General features: G+C 52.9%; 9 protein-coding genes across 9 annotated transcripts; 5 read left to right on the plus strand and 4 right to left on the minus strand.

Annotated features, from left to right (window-relative positions):
• Positions 1 to 45: 45 nt before the first annotated feature.
• AYO20_11597 (hypothetical protein) lies at positions 46 to 603 on the minus strand (the record flags this gene model as incomplete). The annotated part of the gene is made up of 2 exons (XM_022649843.1): positions 46 to 111; positions 181 to 603. The coding sequence occupies 2 exons, from the start codon at positions 601 to 603 to the stop codon at positions 46 to 48; spliced, it is 489 nt and encodes a 162-aa protein (XP_022494174.1).
• Positions 604 to 1,745: 1,142 nt separating this feature from the next.
• On the plus strand, positions 1,746 to 3,580 carry AYO20_11598 (hypothetical protein; the record flags this gene model as incomplete). The annotated part of the gene is made up of 3 exons (XM_022649844.1): positions 1,746 to 2,178; positions 2,373 to 2,953; positions 3,029 to 3,580. 3 exons carry the CDS (start codon positions 1,746 to 1,748, stop codon positions 3,578 to 3,580), a joined length of 1,566 nt encoding a protein of 521 aa, XP_022494175.1.
• Positions 3,581 to 4,231: 651 nt separating this feature from the next.
• Positions 4,232 to 4,765, minus strand: AYO20_11599 (hypothetical protein; the record flags this gene model as incomplete). The annotated part of the gene is made up of 1 exon (XM_022649845.1): positions 4,232 to 4,765. The coding sequence occupies one exon, from the start codon at positions 4,763 to 4,765 to the stop codon at positions 4,232 to 4,234; it is 534 nt and encodes a 177-aa protein (XP_022494176.1).
• Positions 4,766 to 6,907: 2,142 nt separating this feature from the next.
• Positions 6,908 to 7,820, plus strand: AYO20_11600 (hypothetical protein; the record flags this gene model as incomplete). The annotated part of the gene is made up of 3 exons (XM_022649846.1): positions 6,908 to 7,021; positions 7,106 to 7,585; positions 7,641 to 7,820. 3 exons carry the CDS (start codon positions 6,908 to 6,910, stop codon positions 7,818 to 7,820), a joined length of 774 nt encoding a protein of 257 aa, XP_022494177.1.
• An 882-nt stretch (positions 7,821 to 8,702) lies between these two features.
• On the plus strand, positions 8,703 to 10,149 carry AYO20_11601 (hypothetical protein; the record flags this gene model as incomplete). The annotated part of the gene is made up of 3 exons (XM_022649847.1): positions 8,703 to 9,079; positions 9,148 to 9,852; positions 10,071 to 10,149. The coding sequence occupies 3 exons, from the start codon at positions 8,703 to 8,705 to the stop codon at positions 10,147 to 10,149; spliced, it is 1,161 nt and encodes a 386-aa protein (XP_022494178.1).
• A 1,780-nt stretch (positions 10,150 to 11,929) lies between these two features.
• Positions 11,930 to 12,724, minus strand: AYO20_11602 (hypothetical protein; the record flags this gene model as incomplete). The annotated part of the gene is made up of 1 exon (XM_022649848.1): positions 11,930 to 12,724. One exon carries the CDS (start codon positions 12,722 to 12,724, stop codon positions 11,930 to 11,932), a length of 795 nt encoding a protein of 264 aa, XP_022494179.1.
• Positions 12,725 to 17,183: 4,459 nt separating this feature from the next.
• Positions 17,184 to 20,078, plus strand: AYO20_11603 (hypothetical protein; the record flags this gene model as incomplete). Its single annotated transcript, XM_022649849.1, has 1 exon — positions 17,184 to 20,078. One exon carries the CDS (start codon positions 17,184 to 17,186, stop codon positions 20,076 to 20,078), a length of 2,895 nt encoding a protein of 964 aa, XP_022494180.1.
• Positions 20,079 to 20,791: 713 nt separating this feature from the next.
• AYO20_11604 (hypothetical protein) lies at positions 20,792 to 23,100 on the minus strand (the record flags this gene model as incomplete). The annotated part of the gene is made up of 2 exons (XM_022649850.1): positions 20,792 to 22,120; positions 22,210 to 23,100. 2 exons carry the CDS (start codon positions 23,098 to 23,100, stop codon positions 20,792 to 20,794), a joined length of 2,220 nt encoding a protein of 739 aa, XP_022494181.1.
• Positions 23,101 to 24,007: 907 nt separating this feature from the next.
• Positions 24,008 to 25,948, plus strand: AYO20_11605 (hypothetical protein; the record flags this gene model as incomplete). The annotated part of the gene is made up of 3 exons (XM_022649851.1): positions 24,008 to 24,585; positions 24,691 to 25,286; positions 25,350 to 25,948. The coding sequence occupies 3 exons, from the start codon at positions 24,008 to 24,010 to the stop codon at positions 25,946 to 25,948; spliced, it is 1,773 nt and encodes a 590-aa protein (XP_022494182.1).
• Between the last annotated feature and the right edge of the window lie 915 nt (positions 25,949 to 26,863).

The raw sequence follows: 26,863 nt of genomic DNA on the forward strand, positions 1-26,863 counted from the left end.
AGATGTGTACCGGCGTCCCACCAGCAAAGTCAAGCACCCCAAAGCTCACTGAGGAACCTCCGCCCCAGACCATGTGAGCAAGAGGGCAGTAGATGAAGGTGGACCAAAGCTGGATGGATATGGTTAGTGGGCAGGAATCGAGCTGTCAAAAGGGAAGCCGGGGGGGGGGGGGAACCATACAAAGATGAAAGGAATCAATGGAAGTATGCGACCACGTTCACAAGCGCCTCCAATGGCAATGGCACAGACTGTGGCTAGAAACACCAACTGGAACTCGCTGAACAGTACGGCCGGAATACTCCCGACAGGTTCGGCCAGCACGCCTCGATGGAAGGCATACTTGAGGTCGCCAATGACACCCCCGGGGCCATCCCCATAGGCAAGGGCATAGCCGACGATGAACCACTGGATGGAGCAGACGCAGACGGTCAAGACAGCTGGGATGAACGAGGCAAGGCCACTCCGTCGCGTGGAATACCCGCTGTAGCCGAGTCCAACAGCGGGAATGATGGGCCAGCAGAAGACGGTACAGACCAGAATGAAGACCGTGTCTGTCCGATCACAGGCCTCCCAGGCCCTCTGGACGTCTGAGACCACGACCATGGCACGGAAACGCGAAAACCCCTTGACCTCACACTGGGGCGAACCCGAGGACGATAGGAAGGGGGAAAACAAAAAAAGGGAGGCAAACAACAACAACAACAACAACAATAATTGAATCTCGCAATGAGAATACCTAGCTTCACAAGGCTGCGGCGGAGTCTCTCTTATCCTTGTTTGCCTCTTGCCTTATCTCTCGCCTGCAATCTGCCGGATCGAGCCCACGGTCTGGGCAGCGGGTAGGCTCCTAGACTGGGGTCTGGTCTGTATCAGGACGGTGCTAGGGCTCTACCTCGCTGTCGCCTTCCCTTCTCCACAGTTTCCGAGATCCAAGAATGCCCCGTCGGTGCTTGACCGGCTCGGTCGTGCTAGTCGACCTACAATACCCTTGCCTGGGTACCTGCATCTGTTGGACGTGACAGATGGTTTTTTGGGGTCACAGCGACGGCGCCTCTGCACTAGCGGACAGTGCCCTTGGTGTCATTGTTCCATCATGGCCGACGGGGTTTCTCCAGGAAATTTAGCAAGGACTACTCGGCACGAGGGGACGCGGACCACCCCCCCCTCTCCACTCCCTCTCGAGAGCAATGACACCTGTCGTGTTGTCAGGCTTCTCACCAACCCGGATTTCAAGATAGCTATTATCCCAAGACGGAGGGGGCTAAGCAACCCTTCCCCCAGCAATGATTGGGTGCTGATAAGAGCTTAGTCTGGGGGACCATCGAGTCAACGGACACCAAGGGGGAAGGCTGGTAATCAAGCATCCACTCCGTCTAAGCCCAAAGAGGGTATGTTTCCCAGTCCCCCATATCAAACGGAATGCTTTATCGCGCTACTATCAGTTGTTGTTGCATGCTCACCATACACCCCCTCCCATATTATTCTAGGATCATGATTTCGGGAATCGGTTCATGAGTCTCGCCTCCGCCTCCTTCAGAGACTAGCAAACTCCTTTATTGGATCGAGACAGCATCTTCGGCCGATGGAAGGTGGACGAGCGCAATAAGAGGGGCCCAGCTCGCCCTTGCCTCGACAGAAACTATCAATCCATAAATTCTATCCTCCTCGTGTCCTTTCTCTCTCTCCAACCATTCCGGTGCGTCCTCGGACAGAGCCCTTCTCTCCTCCAGATCATCACCGCCGCCATGACTGTCGACACGGAAAAGGCCGCTCCAGAGATGGAGGTCCCCGTCATCGATGGGAGAAAGAACTCTCTTCGAGCCGGCAGCATCGATGATATCACTGTGCTGGACCGACTGGGCTACAAGCCAGAACTGAACCGCAATCGATCCATGGCTACGCTGTTGTTTCAGTCTTTGGCCATTGCCGCCATCCCATACGGAGAAGGTGGTCCGTTCATTTCAGCAATCTACGGCGGTGGCCCGCTGGCAATCTTCGTCGGCTGGATCGTCGTTCTCGTGCTGGATGAATGCATTGCTCTCTCTTTGGGCGAGCTGGCGTCGCGGTATCCCACTTCGGCTGGACCGTACTATTGGTCTTTTCAACTGGCCAGTAGGGGCAAGACGACTCTGTCGTTCATCACGGGGTGGACGTGGCTGATCGGCAACTGGACAATCAGTAAGTATTTGGCCTTTCTCTCGATGCCGTTGTCTGTGTTCAGTTCCTCGGTTTTCCTCTATCAATGGATGGAGAAGGAGGAGGAGGCGCGGCTTTCAAGATGCCCGGAACATTGGGATGAAAGTCCACGATATTAGAACCTGCGGTTTCCTGAAGGATCTGCCTGAGTCGAGTAGCTGACTGGAGATAACTAGCCCTCTCGGTCAATTTTGGATTCGCGTCGCTCATTGTGGCGAGCGTGGCCATGTATCATCCCGACTGGGTGGCAAAGGACTGGCAATTGCTCTTGATTTTCTACGCCATCTGCTTGATGACGCTGTTCATCTGCACCTTTGCGAATCGCTTCCTGCCCGTTGTCGACACCATCTGCGCTGCCTGGACAGCTGTGAGCATCCTGATCATCCTCATCGCACTCTCGGTCAAGGCGGATGTCGGGAGACACAGCGCAAGCTACGCGCTCGGCCATTACGACAAGTCCTTCTCTGGCTGGGGAGGTTTCACTTTTTTCATCGGGCTGCTGCCTGCAGCATACACATTCTCAGCTATCGGGATGATCTCAGCCATGGCGGAAGAGTGCGCAAATCCTACTGTCAAGGTTCCGACAGCCATCAGTCTCTGTGTGCCCGTGGGGGGCTTCGCTGGCTTGTTCTTCATTTTGCCCATCTGCTTCACCCTGCCTCCGTTGGAAGATATCATTGCGGCGCCATACGGCCAGGCGCTCCCGTACATCTTCAGCACGGTCATGGGGACACCGGGAGGGGGACTAGGCCTCATTGTAAGTTCCTTTACCCTCTTTCGGGATGAGACTCCTGTCATGTTTTACCTTCGCTGTCGCTAACTCAGTATCTAGTTCCTCGTCCTGATGATCACATTGTTCTGCAGCATCAGCATCACCACGGCGGCATCGCGATGCACGTGGGCGTTTGCTCGGGACGATGCCATCCCACTGTCTCGAGTCTGGTCCAAAGTCAACGGTGGACTCGGCGTGCCCGTGTACGCATTGATGCTCACCACCGTGGTGCAGATGCTGCTCGGTCTGATCTATCTTGGGTCATCATCGGCCTTTTTGGCCTTTGTGTCGGTCGGCGTGATTGGGCTGGCCGTGTCGTACGCAATCCCCATCACCATCAGCGTGCTGCACCGGCGGCGCGAAGTGTCGACGGCGCGGTGGAACTGTGGGCGCATCATCGGGCCGATCGCGAACGGCGTGGCCTTGTGCTGGATCAGCTTTGAGGTCGTCTTGTTCAGCATGCCCTCGGCGCTGCCCGTCACGGTCGTGACCATGAACTATGCCAGCGTCGTCTTTGTCGGCTTCATGTTCATCTCTGCCGTCTGGTACTTTATCTATGCCCGCAAGGCGTACAAGGGACCGCCAGAGTCTGATGGCATCACTGTGGAATAATGCAAGCATGCATGCATGCTGGCTGGTAGCCGGTAGGTAGCAGCCGGCAGGTAATTGGTGTGGGGTGTGCAATAAGATTGGCCATCGATGTTACGCAGCAAATAACGGGTTGTAGCTAGTTGATGTGGCCCTGTGGATGCGGGTGATCGATCCAGAGGAATTCGGCCTGTATTCTTTTTGTGCAGTGTCTGGAACGCCACCACTACCACCTGTTTAGGCTCGCTCTCTCCCTGTCCCTCTCCCTCTCCTTCTTTAACAGCGCATAGACTTTGTCTATTGGGTCTGTTGCGCCGGAGAACTTCGTGTCGATGAAATGCTGGGTAGCCTCACCAACTCCAGCGCTAGACCGGTCGTCCCTGCACTCTTTTTGAAGCACGGGCTTTCCAATGGCTCTCTCCAGGCACACAGGTGGTTCGTTCTGTGTCGCCGATCATCTTCAATGTCACGGTGAAGCGGATACAGTCGGTTGGCAATGAAGCAGGGCTCTCCAGCTCAAACGTCCGCTTCTCCGACGGATCGTGGAGTGGTATGTATCGGTACAAATGCAGACCGAAACGTCTTTGCACGGTGTCGGTCGACCGGAAACCAAGAGTTTCGCTCCATTCTGTGGGCTATGATTCAACCAAGGTCTTCCTTGCCACTCCGGCTGGCTCAGAGGTATTCAACCGTCCGCTCGTTGACATACAGCGTGGGCCAATATCCAGAGCCTCGAGAAGCGATAACAATATATGTGTGACCAAAGGGACGCTGCGAGTTAGGTTCAAGGACCTCGTAGTGGTTGGTTCTGATTGGAAGTCTGAGATGGTTCAGGATGGCGTCTATCGTATTGACTGTGGTTGGTAATGCAATAGCATACCGGTAGACGGCCACGACGACACGAGTCCTCGCATCCTGGAAGTACTGCCTATTCGCGTTGTAAAGATCAATCACCTGTTGCATCTTCTCGCGGAGGTTTCGATCGCCATCTTCAGCGTTGACGTGATTGAGCTCGGCGCCTGATGGTCTTGGCGCAATATGTGCGAGAATACCAGCGTGCGGGGAGATGATGATGACGGCAGTGCATCCGTTGAGACTATCGGTATAAAGATAGTCAGTTCGTGACCAGAACGCAATATCCACTCGATTCATTGGGACATGAACGGTGCGATCGTTGGTTTGCGCATGCTGGTAGATAGTCTGCGCCATGGTTCGGGGTTTCAGCCGAGTGGTCACTGATGACAGTGGCTGCCACGAGCTACAGGTTTGCAATTGAGTTGAGAAGTCTTCCCGTGGAGAGTCTGAAGATCGTATAATGCTGCAGACGTATAAAGGGGGTGAAGTGGTAGGATCCGAAGGTACTGGATATATCGATGTCTTGGCTGCCACAGTGGTAGGTGCTGTTCGGAGCAGTTGCCTGTACTACCTGACGCCTTATCTAACCGCCCAACAAGATGTAATGTAGCCTTCATATCTCATGTTCGATCACTTTCCGCCCGAGTGATTCGATGACAAGAATTCCAACAACAGGGTCAGGGTGGCCTCCTGCGACGGGTAATAGGTGGTGCAGTGGTCGTCCTGGGGTCTGCGCTCGCAAAGAGGGCGGCACGAGCCATATGGGTATAACGGCCAAGAGACAAAACGAGTAGCTTTGAGCCTCTGAGCGGGCGGGCCGTCGGCCGCTAAACAAATATAGCTAGACCAGTGTTAGCTTATATCGGCGTTTTGTCTTGGTCCAATCACAACCACTCATATCCGTACAAGCAACTGTGATCAAATCTGCGCCGTGGAGGTGGGACCAGGCCTGCCATGCCCGTCCGGTCATACAAAGATAGAGACGGAACCAACACCAGCTTCATTCATCTACATACCACTGAAGGCTTTGTCGTGGATCGGCGTTTCAACGAACTCCTGGCTAACTGGGACCGGGTCCAGAATGCGGTACTGGTGTATGCTCTGGATCCGACAAAGATCGAGGATTGGGAAAAGTCTCTCTCTTCCCTACAAACTCGAGGACGTCTTTGACTTCACCGCTGGCCTGGGAGAGAAGAAGGTGGTGAAGCCTACCATCTCATCACCTCCCGATCGTCATCTCCTCAATGTTGTGGAAAAGGCGGCGACAGAAGGAGATCTATCCACTGTGCAGTACATATTCGATCAGTTACGCGGTATCCCTTCCGACGACTACTGGATTACACACTCAGCGAGTAGTCTATTCAATGCAGTTCGGAATCGTTAAAGGGCTGTTACCGAATGCCTTCTAAACTAAGGCTCTTACCCGAGTTGTTTTCCTTGCTAAAATTGCCGCCGATAATAATGACTAGGCTCTACTCGAATCATTCCTCAGGCGTGGATAGGATATCAACGAACAGTTGAAATGGTCAACTCCGCCACTACTGGCGTAAGTTATGACGTTTGAGATCAAGTCATACTTCTAAAAACGGCCAGTTTTGCCTGTGAGAATGCAGACTTGGTTGCTTGGTTTCTCTCTCAGGGCGCAGATCCCAATGCTAGCAGTTCGATCTATAAAGGACAGCTAATTCACTATGCCACAGGGCGTGAACTACCAGACCGTGTCGAGGTCGTGGCTTATCTCGTCGACAAGGGCGTGCCGATCAACGAGGTTATGTATCAGAACGACGTACCTTCAACTAACTTACAATATCCATTCGGCCTCGGCACTCCTCTTCATACCGAAGCCAGGCACGGGTATCTGGAAAGGCGCCGATTAGATATCATGGATTCTTGCGGGGAGACAGCCCTGGAATGCGCCGAACTCTACAAGCGTCAGGAGACGGTCGACTTCTTTGGCCGGTTCTTGACGAAAAGTTCCAAGCCGTGCCTCACCCTTTCCTCATGCCCCCGGCAGACAAAGGCTTTATTCACAGAAGCTGTGGAAGTAGAGCCAGAGAAAAATGCCCCGGAAGACTGAATCTCGACGTCGGTACTCATACTCCAGCTCTACAACAACGAGGTTGTCCGCAGTTCTGATGAACAAGAGATGCATCCGATGGGCCAGGGAAATCTACTTTTCCAACTGTCGCCCAAGGGATGACTTAAAGGTCAACATAGCTTGGCGGCCGTCTGGCACTTCCTATCGGCTATGTGTGCTGGCTGATCATAACATGCCTTCCGCATAACACGATGAGCAAAGTGACACCATCTTCACTCGGATGGATCTGCCAGACACATGTGATAAGATTCTGAGGCTACAAGTAAACTTTTCCATTTCACGACCCCGTGTGTTCCTCATCCAACGCCTCTGTCAGCTTTTCAGTTCCGTCAACTATCGCACGTCTAGGTCACTCAACACTCGCGCTTCGACTCAGAAGTGTCTCAGTAGTTGTCACCATGTCTTTCACAGTGTGGTACACCAAGCCGGATGGCAGGCAAGTCCCAATCAAAATGTCCATCTGGGACGCCATGAAGGGCGTCCCCGATCCAAAGCCGAGAAAACCAAAGACGGTAAAGGCCCCAGCTACAAAAGACTCACATCCTACATCTTGGAGGGGCTCTGTATCGAGTAGCAGGTACTGATGATTGGTTTAGTGTTCATGCTGCGGCAAGGCTCACGTCAAGGACAGGGGAAAGGAGGACAGCAAGTGTGAAGACAAGAAAGATGCCAAAGACACGGACAACAACGGCAAAAGCGGCAATGCTGACACACCGTCAAAAGACAAGAAGGATGACTCTGAGCTTACCGAGGACGACCGGACCTTGCTACGCATGAAAGGCGAGAATCCGCAAGCGCAGTGGAAGGAGATCCTCGCCGTAACCACCAACTTCAAGAACGTGGGTGAGCTCAAGGCACGCTGGAAACATATCAGCCACCGACCCGAAGCGGACGACAAGAATACCTCGAGCGAAGGCAAGAAGGAAACAGCTCCAGACAAAGAGGAGAAAGCCAAGCGGAACCGCGAGGAAGGCTTGAGGAGGAAAGCAGAAAAGGAGGCTGCCAAAGCCAAGAAGGAAGAAGAGGAAAAGAAGGCAGAGGAGCAGAAGCAAGACAGCACCGAGTCTGACAAGAAGGTATGCTCAAGCAAACAAATACTGTTTCCCAACCCGCGGCACTAATTGCAGCCAGGATGATGACACGAAGGCGGACGAGAAAGCGAAGAAACCTGGCTCATCACCGCACAGTCTGAAAGCGTGGGCCGACAACTACGACAAGAAAAAATGGCAGATCCTGGCCTCGAAGCACTATGACAGGACGGGAGAGCGTATCACGGCTGCCCAAGCCCGGAAGCTGGCTGAGGAAAAGTGAGGCATCAAGGGGCGGATTCTCGTTCACCAGATAAGTAAAGGCGATATGGAGTGGCGGTTATTGACCAGGCTCGGGTTCCCTGCAGTGACCATCACGTTCTTGCTCTGGATCAGTTTTTTGACAGACAATAAATACCGCTCCCTGACCCTTGGACGCTTCTCTGTTTGTCTCGTTGCTCATGATTTCAAGGTTAGGGGGGCTCGCCAAGACCTCGCAAGGCTGACAGCCTCGTTTCCTTTCACGCCTGCGCCTTGTTGGTTTGGATTCTAGGTCCATCTCTTCCACCAAGGTTCAAGCGATCGAATCTCCTTTTACCGTCAATCTGTAACTGGTGGGAACGACAAGAGGAGGATCACGAGTCCGGCCCTGTTTTGGAATCCTCCGCACCTCCACTTGCCCACAACAACTGCGGGGGATGAGGCGAACATCCTTTCAGGCTGATTTCCGGCATAACTCGACCACCTCGACTCACCCCATCCAGCAAGGCGTGAACATCAACTTCCAATTCTGTCGAGGCTCGAACGTCAATGACGCGTGGAATCAAGCTTTCCCGTCTCCTCCAACCCTCCTCACTACCGTTCAACCGCGCCGCCGCCACCCTGGTGGTTGTGTCCACCATCTATCGTCATTGGACGACGATGCCGCTTTCTCTGTTCCCGGATCACCTGTCCTACCGACAATCCTCCGCGTTGGAAATGGGGGATTTTGTGAAATTTTCCCGTGACGTTGACCCAGGTCGAAGCCAGAGTGAGCTAGGTGCAGTTCTGTAAAAGAGGAGGAGAAGACGGGTATAAAAACCCTTCTCCGCCAGCGATTTCTGCTCTTCCGAATGTGTCAAGGGGGGCGAATTACTACTGATCCAAGGTGGAGTGTACTTTCAGGATGAAATTCTTCTACTCTCACGCTGGGTTTCTCGCCCTCGGCGTGTCTCTGCTGGCCACATCGACCACCAGCACAGCTGTCCCCCGTCAGAGCAGCAACAAACCATGGTCGCTTCAGAACTTCAACTCTCTCATCACCTTTGGCGACAGCTATACAGATGAGTCTCGCCTGGGATGGTTCATCAATCACAATGGCTCTGCCCCGCCTGTCGGCGCTTTGCTCCCAGAGACGTTCAGTGCCCCCAGCGGCGGCAGAACTTGGCCCAGATACGTCGTACAGTATACCGGAGCGACAGTGCAGGGCCAGTGGACTCCTCAGATGACGCTCTATGATTACGCCGTCTCGGGCGCTGTGTGCTCCAACAACATCACGCCAAGGTTCGTGTTGGGACCCGGAGAGTGGTGTGCTTTGTCAGGCGGTACGTTGACCAGATACTCTTATTTAGGTGGCTCCCTGCGATCAATGCGCCTTTCCCCTCCGTCTTAGAGTACGAGATCCCGGCCTTCATCGCCGACATCCCAGCGACGCGAGTCAACTCCACGCCCGCCGTGCAACTCTTTTCGCCCAAATTGACAGCTCAGGACGCCGTCTACGCGCTGTGGATCGGCACAAACGACCTCGGCGTGTGGGCGTTCATCACCGACTCGCAAGTCCCCGGCAAGGTGCTCTCGGACTACACATCGTGCATCTACAGCGTGTTCGACAAGCTCTACGCCAGCGGCGCCCGGCACTTTGTGCTCATGAACACGGCCCCACTGGACCTTGCTCCCTTGTACGCCAACGACACGCTCCACGGCGTCGGCGCCAACCAGTACTGGGCGAACAAGCCGGCCAACCACACCGAGATCGCGTACACGATGCGGCAGTTCACCACGACGGTCAACAACGTCTTCAAGTACCAGACCCCCTACGAGCTCCTGGTGGCGAAGCGCTACCCGGGTGCCCATTTCGCCCTCTTCGACACCCACGCGCTCATCACGGACGTCTACAACTCCCCGGCCCAGTACCTGAACGGGACCGGTGTGGCCCAGGGCGGCGAGAGCGTCTGGGGCTACGAGAACCACTGCACCGTGGACCAAAAGACGTGCGTGAAAAGGCAAAATGGCACGAATTCGGATGGGTATTTGTGGTTTGACGAGCTGCATCCCAGGTGAGCTATTTCCCCCCATCTCTCCATCTTCAATTTCCATCTCATATCTCTGATCCTCCTCTCACTTTGCCCCGCTCTTTCGAGGAACATGTTGTAAGTGGCTAGCATTGTGAATGTGAATGTGAATGTGAGCGCGAGCAATTCGAGAAGAGTTTAACTACCAAGCTTGATGTCCTTTTTGGTAGAGGAAGACTAACTCTTACACTTTTCAACTCAAGCGAGCAAACCGACCGGATCATCGCGCGGAATTTCGTCCAGGTCCTGAACGGCACCTCCAAATATGCCACGTACTACTGAGCGAGCGGCGAGGTCCAGTCTCTACTAGCACATGGGAACAACGTGAAACGGTGACAGGGTCAGGCGTGGGACGGATGCTCTTTTACGAAATGGGATGGTCATGGACTTTATGTGCTGTGCGGATTTGATATGGCGGTCTACAGACACTGCAGCGAGGTTGGCACAACCCATCGATCGGTACCAGTGGAAGCTTGCGGAGTGGCGTGGCAGGTTGCGGCGGTATAGCAGCAACTCGACTTCAGGATGAACCTGACAGCTCCATACAGCACACAGCCTGGGTTGGTCTGGTCTGTGCTGGTCTGGACCGTGGCAGAACGGACTATTTACTTACTTACCAGGTATACCGTACTTACAAGGTACTTCTTTACTTATCCACATGTCCCATCCTAGTGCTCGTGCCGTACGGACAACAAAGAAGCCATCCCATCCCATCCCATCTCGTCCCATCTCCCCCCCAAAAAAACCAACGGCCTCGCTACTTTTCCATCGCCAGGCGCAACCTATTCCTATCGAGTCAGACGCCCGGACAGGATGTAGGTGAGGAGCGCCCCCTGTTGCGCTTGGGGGTGAGCCTAAGAACGAAGAAGGGAGGAAGGGAGGAAGGGAGGGAGGAAAAGAGGGAAATCAAATATAAGCAAGTGAATAAATAAAAAAGCAAGTAAGCAAAGAAATTGTTACTGTATCTGTATCTGTCTGCGTGTGTGTGTGAGAGAGAGAGAGAGAGAGATGATCAACAGGGTAAAAGGTAGACGATAAACGATAAAAGATGAAAGTGAGGCAAGGGGATTTTTTTTTTGAGAAAAAAAAAAGGGGGAAAAAAAAGGGGGGGGGGGGGGGGAATCCCAGATAAAGGGGCAGAGCGTTCTTTCCTTCTTTTCTTCCTTTGCAGCCTCGCGGCCTGGCATGCAGGTACGAGTACCTCGTACGTGTACGTGTACGTGTACGCATACATGTGTGCGCGGCAGACACCTACTGCAAATACCTAAGCACCTACCCAGGTAGGGGTGCAAGCAGGCGAGTAGGCAAGTAAGTTGGTTAGTCAGGCACTCTTCTAAATCTGGAACGCGAGGTACACGTACACGTACATGTACGTGCACCTCGGTACGGCGGTCCGATTCCATCGGGTCCCCAGGTACCTAGGTACTTACGGGCGTGTATAATAATTGTAATATATAATGGACCTCGTACCTCGTAGGTATTGTACCTACCTATGTACTTTGACCCGTGGCTCGCGGCTCGCGGCTTCACATTACATGCCTGTAAACGACTACCCTGGACCGTTTTGCACGTACAGAGAGATGTACAGCATGGCGCTCGGTATAGTACAGTACAGTACAATATAGTGCCTACGGTACTGGACTCGATGCAGCAAGGCACCAACGGGTACACAGGTACACAGGTACACACACGTATGGAGACAGTGCTAAAAAGGTTCTCTTCTTTCATCGTGAGCCACTCAATGCATCGCAAGGGGCAATTGTAAAGATTTCTCTAGGCTTTGTCTCTATTTTGGATCTGTGGTTTGTTGTCGTCGCTCCTATACAGCTGGACAGATGGGTGCGTGCGTGTCGAGCTGCAAAAGTTCCCTCGGCCTCAAAATTCTTGGACGAGGAAAAGGCTTCAGCACCAGTTCGGTTTCGTTCACTTCCGTTCCCCGGCCTGACGCCTTCGTCGCCATGGAATAAAGATTGTCCTGCTGTACCGTGAATTCAAGCGCCTCTCCACTCCGTCGTAAATTATATGTCATAGCAATCCCACGAGCAGGAATGTCGTATATGGCTCAGAAGTTCTCAGCGTCGACTCTGTTGTCGATACCTCCAACCCACCAGACTGCCGCGTTGATGATATTCTGAATAACCTCCAAGTCGTCTTGATCCCTGGGTGCGTAGAGCAGAACTTGAGAACCCTCGACATGGCTTGGCTGATTTGCGCTGAAGAGGCGCATGAATCGAGATCCGACGCGGCCGGAAAGAGGATGTCTCTGACCCCAGCCCTTCTCAATAACAATCTTGACATCACTGGGGTGGAGTGTCGAGTGGATGAAACCGTCTTCAGTGTTGGCACTGAGGATCTCTCCGTAATACTTGGTCTCGTCGAAGACGCGGTGGCGGGCATACAGAGAGATTGGGGACTCGGGCTCAAAGGTAGAGCGGCCTAGGTAGGTGGACTGGGGGTAGCGGGATGGAATATCGATGATGAGGTTGCGCAGACTGTCTTCTACGTCCTTTTCTTCCCACGGAGGAAGTTGCGTCTTTTGGATGGGGCTACTAATGCCCTCAACCTCGGGACGAGACCCACGGCGGTAGGGAATGCTCTCCAAGTAGCCTCGTGAAGACATGGTGGTTGGGCTTGTTGGAGGACTGAGGGGGTCTGAGACGGATAGTACATTTAAGAAGCGTTCAAAGGCGGTCTGGAGGCTGACTTCAAGGGCCTTGCCAGGCTTTGTTGACAGAAAGGGTTTGAGGTCGAGCTTGATGAATTTCAAGAGATATGTAACAATAGTGGAGCCAATCAGGATGGACGAGGCTACATAGAAGAGGTTGGGGGCCAACAGTGTTGGCATATGCATGGCCATGTCGAGTGTCTGTAGTCGTGTGAGATCCTCTGTAATGGAAGGAAATCTCTTGGGGGAATCTGTTTTTGAAAACAACACAATGAAAGAAGCAAGTGGTTAACAGAGCGGGCCACGAGATTTGGTCTCGGAAATCACAGTCAGGTGAAAGAAATGCTTCTCCCAGGTACCCTTTATACTTTCCCCTTTGAATTCTATCGGTGTTTCCTACCTCCCAAGACTCCGACAAATGTACGTCGGAGGAAATATGACAGGGCCAGGACGAAGCAGAGCGGCCAGAGAATGACGCGTCGCAATAGCTTTCGATTTGCGAGGATTGGAAGCGACACTGTTAAGGTGAGGAGTTCGTAGTCGCTTCAGAAGGGGGGCTCCTCAGCTACCGCAACGGGAATAAGGCTAGATGGAGCCGCATGATTGGGCGAGTCCGAGGGAACGCGGTCGACCAGGATGTAAGAACATGAGTGGTTTACGCCTTATGAAGCGGAGTGTGGGCTACTGCCTGGTGGCTGCACGGACGAATTCGAGTGGCAAAGGGTGATGATGCAGGTTGTGATCTGATAAGGGCGCATTCACGCACTCCAAGAGGCAAAGAGTTTGACTAAGGCCAAACTTGACGTCTGATGGGGTAGATGGAAGGGTGGACGGATACGGATGAAGCGATGGAGAGATGGATTGGTAGAGACGAGGTTCGTGATCAACCAGCGCAGGACAAATCGAAACGCAGTCCAGCGCAGGCAGTCCAGCACCATCGGCATGTCGGAGCCTCGGTGAATTTCCGTCCGACCATAGGAAAAATTTCTCCGACGTCTCCTCAAACTCCTTCCCGCTCCCTTCGTCTCAGCCAGCGCTTCTTCTCCTTCTTGATGAGCTCTATCGCCCTCTGCTACTTGGCCACGGCCATTCTGCGAGTGGTCACTCCTACCTGTCCACTGCCATTCCGTGCTTACAGAGTGCAGCGAGCCGCAGAGTCATTCCCAGTGCCAAGCAAATCTGGCTGTCATTTTGCCGCCCTTTCCTGTCTGTATGTATATATAGTACATTGTCAGATTGGTCCATTGATCACCCCACTCGCAGGCACGCTGAAAACGCCTTGTGGCTTGAGTTTGGGCAGAGGCTCTCATCTTCGACTTTGACTGCCGTGTCGTCGTGTCTTTGTGGCAGCAGCGATGTTGATCCGGGGACATATTGTCAGGGGAGAATCGTTTCCTGGTTCGGTTGCAATGGAGGGACAAAATATCAAACATCACCCGAAGCCCTCTGTTAATGGCATACGTGGCAGTCATGGCTTTGCTCCAGTGCTCAAATGCCGGATCCAGCATACATAACTGTGGATCGCACAAGGTTGACTGCAAACTGGACTGGAACGTGGCGGGTGATGTTCCCAATTCCATCGATTTTCCCCAGACACTTCCACACTTCGGGATCGATCTCCATGTCCACCGCTCTGTTTTATGCGGGTGTGGGAGCAAGGCTTCTCAGGGTCTGTGCCGCTCCCTTCCTGCGGCTGAATGCCGAAAAACTATGGCAAGGATGTACTCCAGCTGCCACTGTAAGTACGACCACGTTTCTCTCCCTCATCCAGGCTGAGCTATTTTGAGAGCACGACCGTACCTGCAGTCTGGGTTTTTTTCATGACGTCGCCTGCTTGTTAAGCACCGAAATGATAGGCAGACTGAGGTGTGACCATTCATGGACCGGACTCCGTCGCTTCGAAGTGGAGTTTCTATGGCTCGATTCATCTACGCTGTCGAATTATTCCATGCCACCTATACGCATGGTCGCGGGCGGCATACGCGGAAGCGCCTCCGATAGAACATAGTATCGTTACCGAGCTCGCATCAGAGCTTTTGAGAAAGCTTTCTTACACCCCTTCTCGCTCCATTCGGATCACCCAACCGAGGTATCATGTTGCGCGGCAAGGCTCCCGTGAGACAGAGACTTCGCTTGTCAGATAGCTGGATTCGTCTCTTCCACACGATACAAGAAACACCATGCATTGACGGATCCCAACTTCGGACCTCCGTCAATAAGGTGCCAGTCCACAGCGCTCAAGATGAAAGACACAATGGCTGCCACGACGCCCTTGTCCCGCATCGATACACTTTCCATGGAAGCGGACGAAGAGTCTTCTATATTTGACCCTGCCCTTTAGTTGCAGATCAGAGACATGTTTCTATCTTCGACCCGGGTATTGCGCGAGGGATTTCGCAGTGGCTGGCCACGCATCTTCCGAAGCTGTCCCATTGTTTGGGAGTGCAAAGGTGTCGTCACTTGCGGCGGAATATACCGACTTCCGTCACGCTCCACGATCTGAGGTTGATCATCTGCAGAGGGTGCTGGTGTCCATCTTCGATGATGCTTCCTTTCGAGATGCGTAAAAGGGATAAGGGATGTAGACGCCGACCTTTTTGCTTTGAGGAACCTCCCCTGGTAGAGCGCAATCAACGGTCCTCGCCCGCGATATCACAAGCAATACCGCACCACTCGTTTCGGAGTTAAGTATTCAGAGTCCCTCCGCTTCTTTGCCAGATGGATACCAATAAAACCACCGACCTACGATGCCGCGTTCGACCAGTCGATGTCCCTTTGGACAATAAGATGCGCCACGGTGCTTCTAGATCCTGTGGCTCAGAAACAAACAACAGAGCAAGCATCGATGGTCGTGTCATTGGTTGCCGACGCCATGCTGACGCCATGCTGACCCAAAAAGGCTCTGCCCACAGACATGGGGAAATGCTCCCTGCGAATAGCAACTGGTCCGGGGGCCCACGTTGCGGTTCAACAGGCCCACCAAGTGTTGGGTGATTTCTTGAGGGGACACACCAAACGTCCCGAGAAAAAGACGTGCTCGTACGTGAAGAGCTTGGGAAAAGATACGGTAAGTAAGCCACCCCAGCTTTCGTGTCGAATGGGACTTCGGTGGGTCGGAGCCGAACGTGATTCTTGTGGAGACATATGGACAGGATTAATTGTTTGGTTGAGGTTTGAGTTGCGTCCTGTTTTCTATACACGCATTTCAGATCTCGCACGTTCTCTAACACGGTTGACAGCCTGTCTTTGACGACCATCTAGATACCAGCAGCCCCCGTACTGGTCACCACTAGACACGGCTTTAGTGACGATTCAGTGATAGCGCTAGATGTCACGTCCATGACCTATGTCCCTGGCGCGAGCAAGTCCCGCCTGGCCACCCGAGTTCGTGTCGTGTCGGGGTAAGCAGAAACCATAGAAGAACAGGTCTTTATTGAGGCGTCCAACCTCTCCGCCGTTATCCGCTTTCGACCGTGGTACTCTTTGGCTGCTTCGTGTCTATCCGAAAGTCTTCGCCCACATTGTTCTCTTGCCTCGAGTTATGACAGCCTCTCGCGTGCCGTCTCAGCCCTAGGATTCTCTCTCCCTCCCCAGAAAGCTGTTCCAGAGCAATCGACATCCATTGTCCACGGCGCGGCACAATGGGAAACATTGCAAGATTATCCCACTGGTTAATTTCATCCTTTACACCACCCTGGCTGAAAACACTGGGGGGTTCCTGGCGGGGGTTTATCGGTCTCATCGTCTTGTTATCTGGGTCCTGGCCTGTTTATCTGTTCGGAGGAATTGATCGGCCGGAAGTGGTGGCGTGCTTTACTCTCACAGAGTCGGGGCAAGGGTGCGGCGCCGGGCGAGGAACATCCTTGGCTTGCTGTTAATCGCTATATCTCAAAGCTTGATATGTTGGACCTTGTCCGTCGGGTTTCGGCCAGACCACGAATCAGTATCGGTAGAAAAGTACCACTGAGCAGTCAGCGAGCACACACGGCACTCAATGCCATTCCGCCGTGGCAAGTGAGGTAGATCGAGCTGCTGAATTCGTCGGTCAGCCTGGAGGACGAGGCTAGCAAAACGACTCTTCTCTCGGCTCTACGTCGAGACCAACCTGAATTAGTGTTGATACGATAGGATTATTGCAATGTAGAAGCGTCGACGAGTATCAAACAAGAACATAGACGAGGGCTTGGATAGCAGAGCACTTCTCAAACTTAGCTTTACATATCGGCTGTGCTACCATTTTCTCCTTCAGAGTTATATAGTGGCTGTTACACCCAAGAAAGAAGAGCGGAATCAGGCCAACAAATGCTCCGCCGTATCACAAGGATGGACTGGGGCCTCCCAAGACACCCCGCTAGTGCCAAATATGACAAGGCGCCTTGGCATTTTAACAGTCTACTATTGGCTGCTCGAGGAGCAGCTTGCCTGCAAGGATGATTTGCATGTGCAGAGCTCGTCCTGCGTAATAGCGCGCGGGGAGCATAAACCCTCCAATGCGCCTCTTTTGAGAACCTCATAATAGGTTTTCTCTTCCTTCTACATCGGCCTGCGCGTTCGCCTAACTACTAACTACTCCCTTCCGCGCCTCATGAATTGGTTGTATTGACTAGTTTCTCCCTAATGCCTTGACCGCTGGATTTGTGTTTCGTCTGCCATGGCGAGGCTCTCCAATCCTTTCGCTTTCACTCGTTGGCCTGTCACCATCATCACGTCGACTATTTACCTCATTATTATTGTTGCTCTCCTCATCGTCCATACGACTGTCCCGTCCCCTCCCTCCTCGCCCACTCCCATCCATGGCGTTAATCTGACAGAAGCGTGGCTGGACCTGCAGCTTCTCACTGCGTCTTACCATCCTTACAACAGCCGTCGCAACGACCAAGTCCACGAGTGGCTCCTCAAACGGATCAAGTCCATTGCAAAAGAAAACAATGCTGCTCCATACATTTTCGAAGACAATACCTCCAATCTCACCTTTTCTTCCGCTGGAATTCTGTCTGGCCCGGGCGTGTCGGTCTACTTCGAGGGCACCAACCTCATCGTCTACATACCAGGAAAGGAAGATGACAAAACAACATGGTGGCTCGATCCGGAGGGCAAACCATCCAAACGCAATGCAGTCTTGGTGAATGCGCACTATGACAGTGTCTCTACGGGTTTCGGCGCTACAGACGACGGCGTCGGAGTCGTCTGCGTGTTGCAACTACTCAAATACTTCACGACACCCGCAAACACACCGAAAAATGGAGTGGTGCTCATCCTGAACAACGGCGAGGAGGACTTTTTAAATGGAGCAAATGTCTTTAGCCAGCATCCCATGTCCATGATTGTGAGCTCATTCCTCAATCTAGAGGGAGCGGGTGCAGGGGGCCGGGCTGCACTTTTTCGAAGCACCGACGAAGCCGTCACGAAAGCCTACGCCCAGTCCAAGTACCCATTTGGTTCGTCCACCTCGGCCGATGGTTTCAATCGAGGGTTGGTCAGGAGTCAAACAGACTACGTCGTGTTCAATGGTAAGCTAGGTTACCGTGGATTGGACGTTGCCTTCATTGGACCGAGGGCAAGATATCATACCGACCAAGATGATTCGCGCCACACAGGGAAAGGGTCTCTCTGGCACATGCTATCCGCGGCCGTGGCGACGACGGAAGCTCTGACATCGACGTCGCTGACGACCAACCTAGACCCAGGGCACAACCCAGGAGGTCCGTCACTCTGGTTCGATGTATTCGGGCGAACGTTTGCTATCCTGAAAGCCCACACTTTCTTTGCTCTATCGGTGACTCTGCTTGTTGTTGGACCGGTGATACTCCTCCTCACTATTGCTCTATTGTATCGAGTCGACAAATTTTACCTTTTCTCCGCATCACGACCTCTTCATCAATCGAGTGGAGACGAGAGGATCAAGCTCTACGGATGGCGTGGCCTTTTCCGTTTCCCGCTCATCTCGCTTGTAGCCTGTGCGGTCCCAATTGCCCTGGCATACCTGATTTTCAAGGAAAATCAATACATCGCCCACAGCAGTGAGTGGGCAGTGTGGGCCATGATGATTTCCTCCTTTGTCTTTGTCGCGTGGTTCTTCTCCCGAGCTGCGGACTACACACGGCCCTCTTCTCTCACTCGCGTATATGGGTTCTCATGGATGTGGGGAGCGTGGTGGGTGCTCCTTGTCGTTGCAACGGTGTTTGAAGAACAGCTCCACCTCGTCGGTATATACTTTGTCCTCATATATGCCGCTCTCGTTTGGCTGGCTACATGGTTGTCCTACCTGGAGCTATTCTCCCTGCCCAAGAAATCGGTGTATTGCCAGCGTTTCGATTGCGAAGACGAGCCGTCCCAGCGCCATACCGGTTCAGGTAGCGGGCAGGAAGAGGCTGCAGAATATTCGACCCCCAATGATGACGGTGAACCCACGGAGAGGTCGAGTCTTTTGAGAAGGGGATACCGACAAGGGAGAGAAGAACCGAATCCAAGCATTGCGGCCGTCGAGGATCAAACTGACGCGATCGAAGAGCCCGATTGGAGCAAATCCCAATGGTCTTGGCTATGGCTGTTGCAGCTCCTCGTCCTTGTTCCCATCAACCTCGTTGTCGTCGGTCAGATTGGCCTCTTACTAACCGAAGGGCTTCACCAGACAGGACAGGACGGAAGTTCCATGTTTCTGTTGTACATTATGGTGGCTGCCTGCACAATAATCCTCTTCTCCCCAATCACGCCTATTCTGCACCGCTTCACCTGGCACATACCTGTGTTCCTTCTCCTCGTCTTTGTCGGCACCATGATCTACAACCTTACCGCATTTCCTTTCTCCACGGACAATAGATTGAAGCTTTTTTTTCAACAACAAGTGGACCTAGAAGCAGGGAACAACACGGTGTTTCTGACCGGAGTTTCGCCGTACACTCGCCAGGCTGTCAACTACATACCCAGTTCCGCCGGAGAGCATATCACCTGTGTACCCACGGGCGCTTTGATTTATGGCAACATGCAGACCTGTTCGTGGCCGGGCATCCCCCCCATTGTGGTCAAAAACTCTACTGCTATCTCCCCCAAGGAACAGTACGCCAGCTGGCTCAGCTTCAACGTCACGCGCCTGAACAACAGTGATGGCAAGAACCAAGCTCGCTTCGTGGTCTTCGGGAGAAACACTCGTGCTTGTAAGCTCGTCTTTGAGACGGCACCGATCACAGACTTCCACGTAACTGGGCAGGCGTCGAGGGACGCACGGTTCCCCCCTGTGCCTGAAGGTGGTAGTCAAGAGATCAGGCTGTGGAGCCGCACATGGGGGAGGGCTTGGACTGTGGACGTCAGCTGGGACAACCCGATTGCTACTCCTGACGAGTCAAGGGACTCTATCAATCTGTACCATTCCAAGATCTCGGGGGACAACAGCACAATATCCGGTCGAGTGGTATGTCTATGGAGTGACGCAAACAGGAACGGGGTCATACCAGCTTTCGACGAGGCGATGCATTATGTTCCAGCATGGGCGGCAATCACGAAAAGAGCAGATGGGCTGGTGGAAGGGTACAAACGCTTCCACATTTGATCCTTCATCATTGGGAGGGACTTGTGGACTTCTGAATGATTGACACGCGGAGGATATGTTAGAGCTCTGGTCTACCTGTGTCTGTCCCACTGTACACATCTTGTTGTGCTTTGATGGCCCCTCACTCGAGCCACGTATTGCACCTGGAATTGTTTCCCTTCGTCGGGAGGCTGGCTGGACCTTTTGGAGTTGCCACATACCGTGGGGTGAGTTCGTCGTCTCGTCTCGTTCTTGCCAAGTTGTCGTCCCTTTGATGCACGAAGCAGAAGTTGGCCCGGTAAGATGGATACCCCGTCACTGCGGCTCGCCCTATGCAGAGAACAGCCAACCGATGCATCTGAGACGCGGTGCTTCTCATGGCTTGCGGAATTCTGGAGGTGTATCTATGTAGGGCTGCGCCTTTGCACAAAATCCAATAAGGACCATTCGGAACTCCGTACCATAACATTGATAGAGGTAGAATACAAATCAAACGCAGATTCATCCGTCCCAGTGTCCTTTTTTCTATCACCATGGATTGCATGTCCTCGCATGTTCCTTCTCCACGGTCCGCGGCTTCCCTCGCTGATCTCGGGCACGGCCGTCTTGGCAATCTTGGCATCAACCAACTTCCAACAATAACAACACCGTGGGTGACACCCGTCAATCCTTCCTGTCCTGCCACCCAACTGTCATTCCCCTCGCCTGGCTCTTCCCTCTGCCCACAGAAATCATCAATCTGTATCCATTCTTGCCTCGTTGTCCTGCTCGTTGAGTTCTTCCTCAACATCAAGCCGAGCTTTTTCATTGTCTTGAAAAGTGGTGTGGGCGAGGAAAGACCCCAGAGAAGCTGAAATTGCGTGGCAGGGCTCGCTTTCCCCCTTCACGGGGTCCGTCAACTTTTGTCTGAATATCCCGTTGCTCCTAGGTATCGATATTTCAACATGTGGGCGGATCTTGCTGCAATCCACCCTCACCCGAAATTCGAACTCGATATACGCCGGTTCTTGCAAAGCCGGGTCCCAGCGAATGGCTTTGATCTTGCAGTCTTGTTGCTGGATTTTCATTGAGTATTCTCCAACAATCTGAATTGTGTTGGCTGCAAGTGCTTGTGAGACGCTCACATATTTGTCGGTAGAGCCGACGTGAAGCGAATCGCTCGCAACAATGTCAATTATCCACTCGAATGGAAAAGCCCGTTTCATGTCGCTCGCCGACAAGCGTTTCTTACTCTGCACAGTGAATGTTTTTGTCGGATGGATGAGGCTTTGACCCTTTTCCACGACCCACAGAGCACGGTCGAGGAGGTAATCCCCATCATCCGTCCGTGCCTCTTCTAACTCCGACCTTCGTTGATGGGCCTCCTCGACATCTTGCCAAGGTATGTCGTGTCTGATGCCATAGCTGCGGCAAGCCGGTACTTCGAAGAACAGGTCTGCGCGAAGCAATGTCACCAAATTTCCGTTCGCGACGATAGGAGTAACCTGATCTTCCAAAAGAGTGACCGGGAATCCTTGGAAGACGCCTGTGCACTTCTGCAAGACATAACGTGGCAAAGAACCCCATCCACACAGCTTGAGAGGAGGGAGCGGTTGTTTGGGATAGCGCTGTTGGAAATCGTTCTGGCATTCTCTGATAACGTCGACGATTTCCTTCAGCCACTCGTCATGAATTTTTGTCAGCACGTCGTTGCCGATGATCAACCCGTTGACTGTGAGTTGCGAACCTGGGAGCAGGCTGCGGCAAATCCGAGGCTCTAAATCACGTACCCGCCCCAAACCCGGCAACGGTATCAAGCACGCTGAATCAGTGTTCTCGAAGAGTCTTTTTGCTTCCTCGATGCCATATTTGATGTGCTGGGACCATTCGTCTTCCTCCCAGTCGAGGTGCTTGAGGACAGTCTTCAAGGTTTGGCGATTCGTTTTGTCGTCGAGGTGATCCTTAATCGCTTGGTTGACCAGGAGAGAACCGTTGATCGCGCCCTTTTCAGGCACGATTTCCCCAAACCGGGCCAGACCATCTCGAAAGTACTTCCTGACTCCAGCCACACCTAGGGTCGCTCCCTGTTTTCTCGTCAGCGGTCAATACATTCTCATGAAAACCCAGGTCCGGGACCCTTTGACGACTTTTGTGCGGAGTCTGGGCATCTTACACCAATATCTGCAACAATCATGTTCTCTGGCTCGCCTGTGTGGCTTTCGAACTCCGACATCTTGTTGAGGTAGCCTATGGCCGCAGAGACTGCTTCCGAGACGACCGCGGTCGAGCCGGGGAATCCGGCGCGACCCAAGAGGTTCAAGAAATGCTCTTGCGTCTCCCGTTGCCACACGGTGGGCACAGATACTGCGACGTGCGTCTTGTTTGCAAAGATCTGGCAGAGGTTCTCGAACATGGGGTTCGGGTTGTCGGTGTCGATGTCGTACTTGTGAGCAACCTCTAACAGAGTGCCGTGCCAAATGAAATGTAGGTAAGCAACAACGATATCTCCCATGTCATGGACTTCCCACTTAGGTTCATCCAGGCGATCCCTATACAAGACCTTCCCACCATGAACCTTCGCAATTTTCTCGATCAGAGCATCGTGCTTTGCTCTGGTCAGTTTCATCAGTCGATCGCCGGCAGTTGCGCTGTCGTCGCTGGCATATTCGGGGAACAGGAACAATTTCAACAGATCGAACACATTTTCATTGGCGATCCTGCCGTCCTCCAGGGCCTTATCGACGGCGTGACCGAATATCAACACACACCGTTTCGGCTCGCCAAGTGCTCTGGCACACCGGGATGTAATGGCTACCTTTGAGGGCACGCGGTGACTCTGCCGCTGTCGCATGCCGACAAGGAGTTCTTCCCGGAACTTGACGTTTCCCGATACCGAACCGCAGGACTCCTGCACGATCTGAACCGCAGCGGTGGAGTGCACAGTCCCGAAATCGAGACTTAATAATAGGGTGATTCCAGAACCGGGACTCCGCGGATAATTCTTGATCATCGTTCGGACGTCTGTTGGCGTCATTGTCGACGCCGGGATCGCTGTGGTAGACATTCCTGGTTGAGTATGGACGGTTGAGTACGGATGGAAAACAAGAGGAGGTCAAAAGGCATACGATGCCGTGCCCATGTCAATGAGGTGAAATGTAACTTTGAAGATAGAAGGACTCCTGACCCCTGGTTTGGAGCAAGACTGATCATATCTCTCTTGTTCTTTGCTATGGGTTTGCTACCGAACATTTGCTTCCTTTGGTGCGATGACCACAGGATTTGCTATGTGGATGGTTTAGGGTGTCGACATGCATCGACACGCGGCAGCAAACGGCATTGGTTGAGCATGGCTTCTTTTAACTCTAGAGGAAGAAAGGGGATTCCTGACAGAAGTGGCGATTTGGGCAGAGTGGTATCATCACTCTTCGTACACATCGCCCACTACGACGCGACTCTGTGGGCGCTGCTCCGCTAGCATCACCACGTCAGGCTCTCTATTTCCTACGATACGACAACATCTTTGGGCTTGTTGAGCAACCACGGAGTGGGATCCTCATCAATCCTATCGCTGCCATGCTTTCTGCAAGATTGTCGGGGGATGGGGGCCCCCCCAAGCGCCAGCAAAAGCACATCTGAAGTTTGCTCCCGGTGGGCACAGAAGCATGGAGCCGGGGTCTGGAATGTGGCAGGCAAGGTTCCGCAAACAAACACTGAAAACAGCTGTCAACCAGCCGCCACCCTGGTCAGAAATGGAATGCACCAAGGATTGGCCCGGACCCCCTTGAAAGCCGGTATAAGAACCCACAGAATGCCACCGCAAACATGTTGTTGCAGGCTCCACAAGCTCTCCTTGTTTGCTAGATCTTGGTTGTTTGACGATATATAAATCCTACTCATCCCAAACCCCGGGCGCATTCCATTCTGTTTTCGCAAATTTGCAACAAACACCCCAGTCTCTCACGATATCCAGCATGACGAAGTCCATCAACTGGCCACCTCTCGCTCAACGAGCCCTCGTCGAATGGATTGACGACCACAAAGGGCCTCAAGGCGCATTGATCCAGAACTATACACAAGCACTCACGGAACTGGTCAAGTGTCTTCGTACCAAATTTCAAGACAACGCATCCTTCTCCAAGGGACTTTTGGTGTCCAACGTCGAACAACGAATCAAATATCTGTGGCAGTACAGACTTGAGAGTTGCCAGTCGTCCGCCGTCGAGACTTTCTTTAGAGACGGCATCGAGGCGCTTGACTGGGACAAGCTCCACGACAAACCTGTCGCTCGAGCGTACACCAAAGACGAGCTCGCTTCGTTCAAGAAGAAAGGCAATCGAAGCACAACCGCCACCACAGACGACTATGAATCGAGCAACGATGAACGACCTAGGCGAGCAGATAAACGCCGCCGTACGAAGAATGGCCCTGAAGATCAAGCACACAGCACTCGAGAACAACGAGTGGATCGGAGACGGAAGAGCCCTCTGAATGGCTCGGCCAAGGAGCCAGAGCCCCAAAATGATCAGCGCCAACCCAACCCAAACTCCAGGTTAGTATTCCTATGCTGCTCCCAGACCCGTGACCTTGGCCTCAAGCTCTCTCCAAGTCTAGTGCTTGACATGTGCTAATACTTCTTTGGCTTTTGGTGTCGTAGAGGTGTCGGATCAACCACATCTGGGAACGATATGCCATCCACTGGGCGCACGCATAACATGGCTCCCATTCAACAGGACAAGCTCCCAGGCCCTGGATTAAGATCAAACGCCTCTACCGATTTCTCCAAACTTCCGGTACTGATGAGGGGCGAAGCGGACAGTGAAGAGGGTCCCTTTTTTGACATGAATGCCTTTGACCGTGATATCTACACCATCACAGACGACATACTGCAAGAAAAGCTGATAGTGTCGGCCATGTCAGGTATTGAGTCCCGGATCAAATCTATCATCTGCTTCTATTTCGAGGCTTCGGATATACCACAAAGCCAACCCATCATCCTTGACACGAGACTTCAATATCCTGACGAGTGCCGTGCCATCATAACTGGCATGCTTGGAATGAGACTTTATGATGAGGCCAACCGCCAAGCCGAGGCAGTCGTCGCTTTTCTGCAAACCCAAACCTCGGTGGGCGATTTTCTCAAATCATTCATTGGCAAGGCTGTCACAAAGTGGGCCCTTCAACCTGCAGTGTATCCGAGGGCCTGGCTGGCCGAGCTTGGTGAAGGTGTCGTTGAATCAGTCATAAAGAAATGTTCGTCTCTCTCTCTCCATGTTCGAAGCTTCGTCGCGTGAGTCTAATCACTTTCTTCTGCAGCATTTGCCCCAGAACTCGGAGAAGCTGTACGGCGACGGTTATGGAACGAGCATCTAAATTCCAACGTGATCCACACCGTCGAGTCTGAAGCGCATCACATGGGAGCCATGTTACTGGCATATATCGACATTGTGCTCCGCAAGGAGCCTTTGGACAAGGGGACGTTCTGGGATCCCGATGTCTACGGCTTGCCGTTGCGCGAGCCACGCAAGGAGATGTCTCGCCCATCACCGCGCCTCCAAGAATCGCTGAAAATGGCTTCGATCCGGAGGTCGCTGAACGACCTATTTCGAGATGCGTTGGAATTTCAGATCCACCTGACGCGGCGACTGCATGAGGATTGGATCATCTGGTGGCCCGAATTCCAGGAACCCTATGAGCGCGCGCAACATCGGAAGCGGAAGGCTCGGGATAGTGACGACGAAGACGACGATGCCGGTGACCCCAACAAGCAATATCGAGTGTGCCTAGGGTTTATTCCCCTGGTCCAGCGGAGATATCTGCTAAAACACTGTAGCGACCAATGGTCATCGTGGAAAGTGATGAGCCGTGGCGTGGTCAAGGTTCTCAATCGTCGTCGTCGGGAGCAGTCTGCTTGATTGATTTGAACCAACAACTCAGTCTATACCGGCAGCAGAGCCTTCCTCCTCCCTCCCTGCCCTTCCTTTTTTATTCTCTCATTCTCTTCACAGCCTCACATCTCTCGACTCTCCCCCCCTCTCTTTTCTCTTTTTCCTTTTCCTTTTCCCTCTCTTTTTTTGTGAGTGTGTGGGGTCGTTAGTCTCCCCGAGGGGGTTTTTGAGGACTTCAAGTCATGAGTTCAGTTCTTCCTTGAGATTTGTGTGCGCCTAGACATGTTGGGGGAAATTTGACTTTTTTTTCCTTTCCGGGTTTCTTTCTTTCTTTGGTCTTGGAGGGTTTGGGAGGGGGGGAAGGGGAGGGGACAAGGGAACAAGTCTACGCCATTAGAAGGAGAGATGTTGGGAAAGTCATTGGGAGGAAGGGGGGGGGGGGGGGGCGGCAGCGGAGTAAATCAAGATGTTAAAAAAAAACGAGGTTCTTTGTATCATTCTAGCTCTCTGCCTCTCTATCGACTTATTTATTTATACTTGAAACATCATCGTCAACATCAACATCAACATTGCAGTTCATCGTTTATAATTCATAGTTCGCAGTAAAGGTTCTCGCTCCCGACGGATTCTCTGAGTGGTCGGGGGTGGATATCTAGGCTCGATGGCTTCTCAGAGAGGGAGAGAGAGAGAGAGGGAGAGAGGGAGGGAGGGAGAGAGAATGAGAGTGGGAGAGAGGGGGGAGGAGAGAGAAAGGGGGGAGAGAGGGAGTGGAATATGTTAAGAAATAGCGCATTAGAGAGTAGCACATGAAGCACAGAGACACGTGAGAGGACACAGGAGCAAAGAGGAAGATCGCAGGAGGAGGGACGAGTCAGCCGAGAGAAAAGCACGTGCAGATAGAACAAGGCGACAGATAAGAATAAAGAGAGACGAAAACGAGAG

Source organism: Fonsecaea nubica (assembly GCF_001646965.1).
Source record: "Fonsecaea nubica strain CBS 269.64 chromosome Unknown Scaff170, whole genome shotgun sequence".
Lineage (NCBI taxonomy): Eukaryota > Fungi > Ascomycota > Eurotiomycetes > Chaetothyriales > Herpotrichiellaceae > Fonsecaea > Fonsecaea nubica.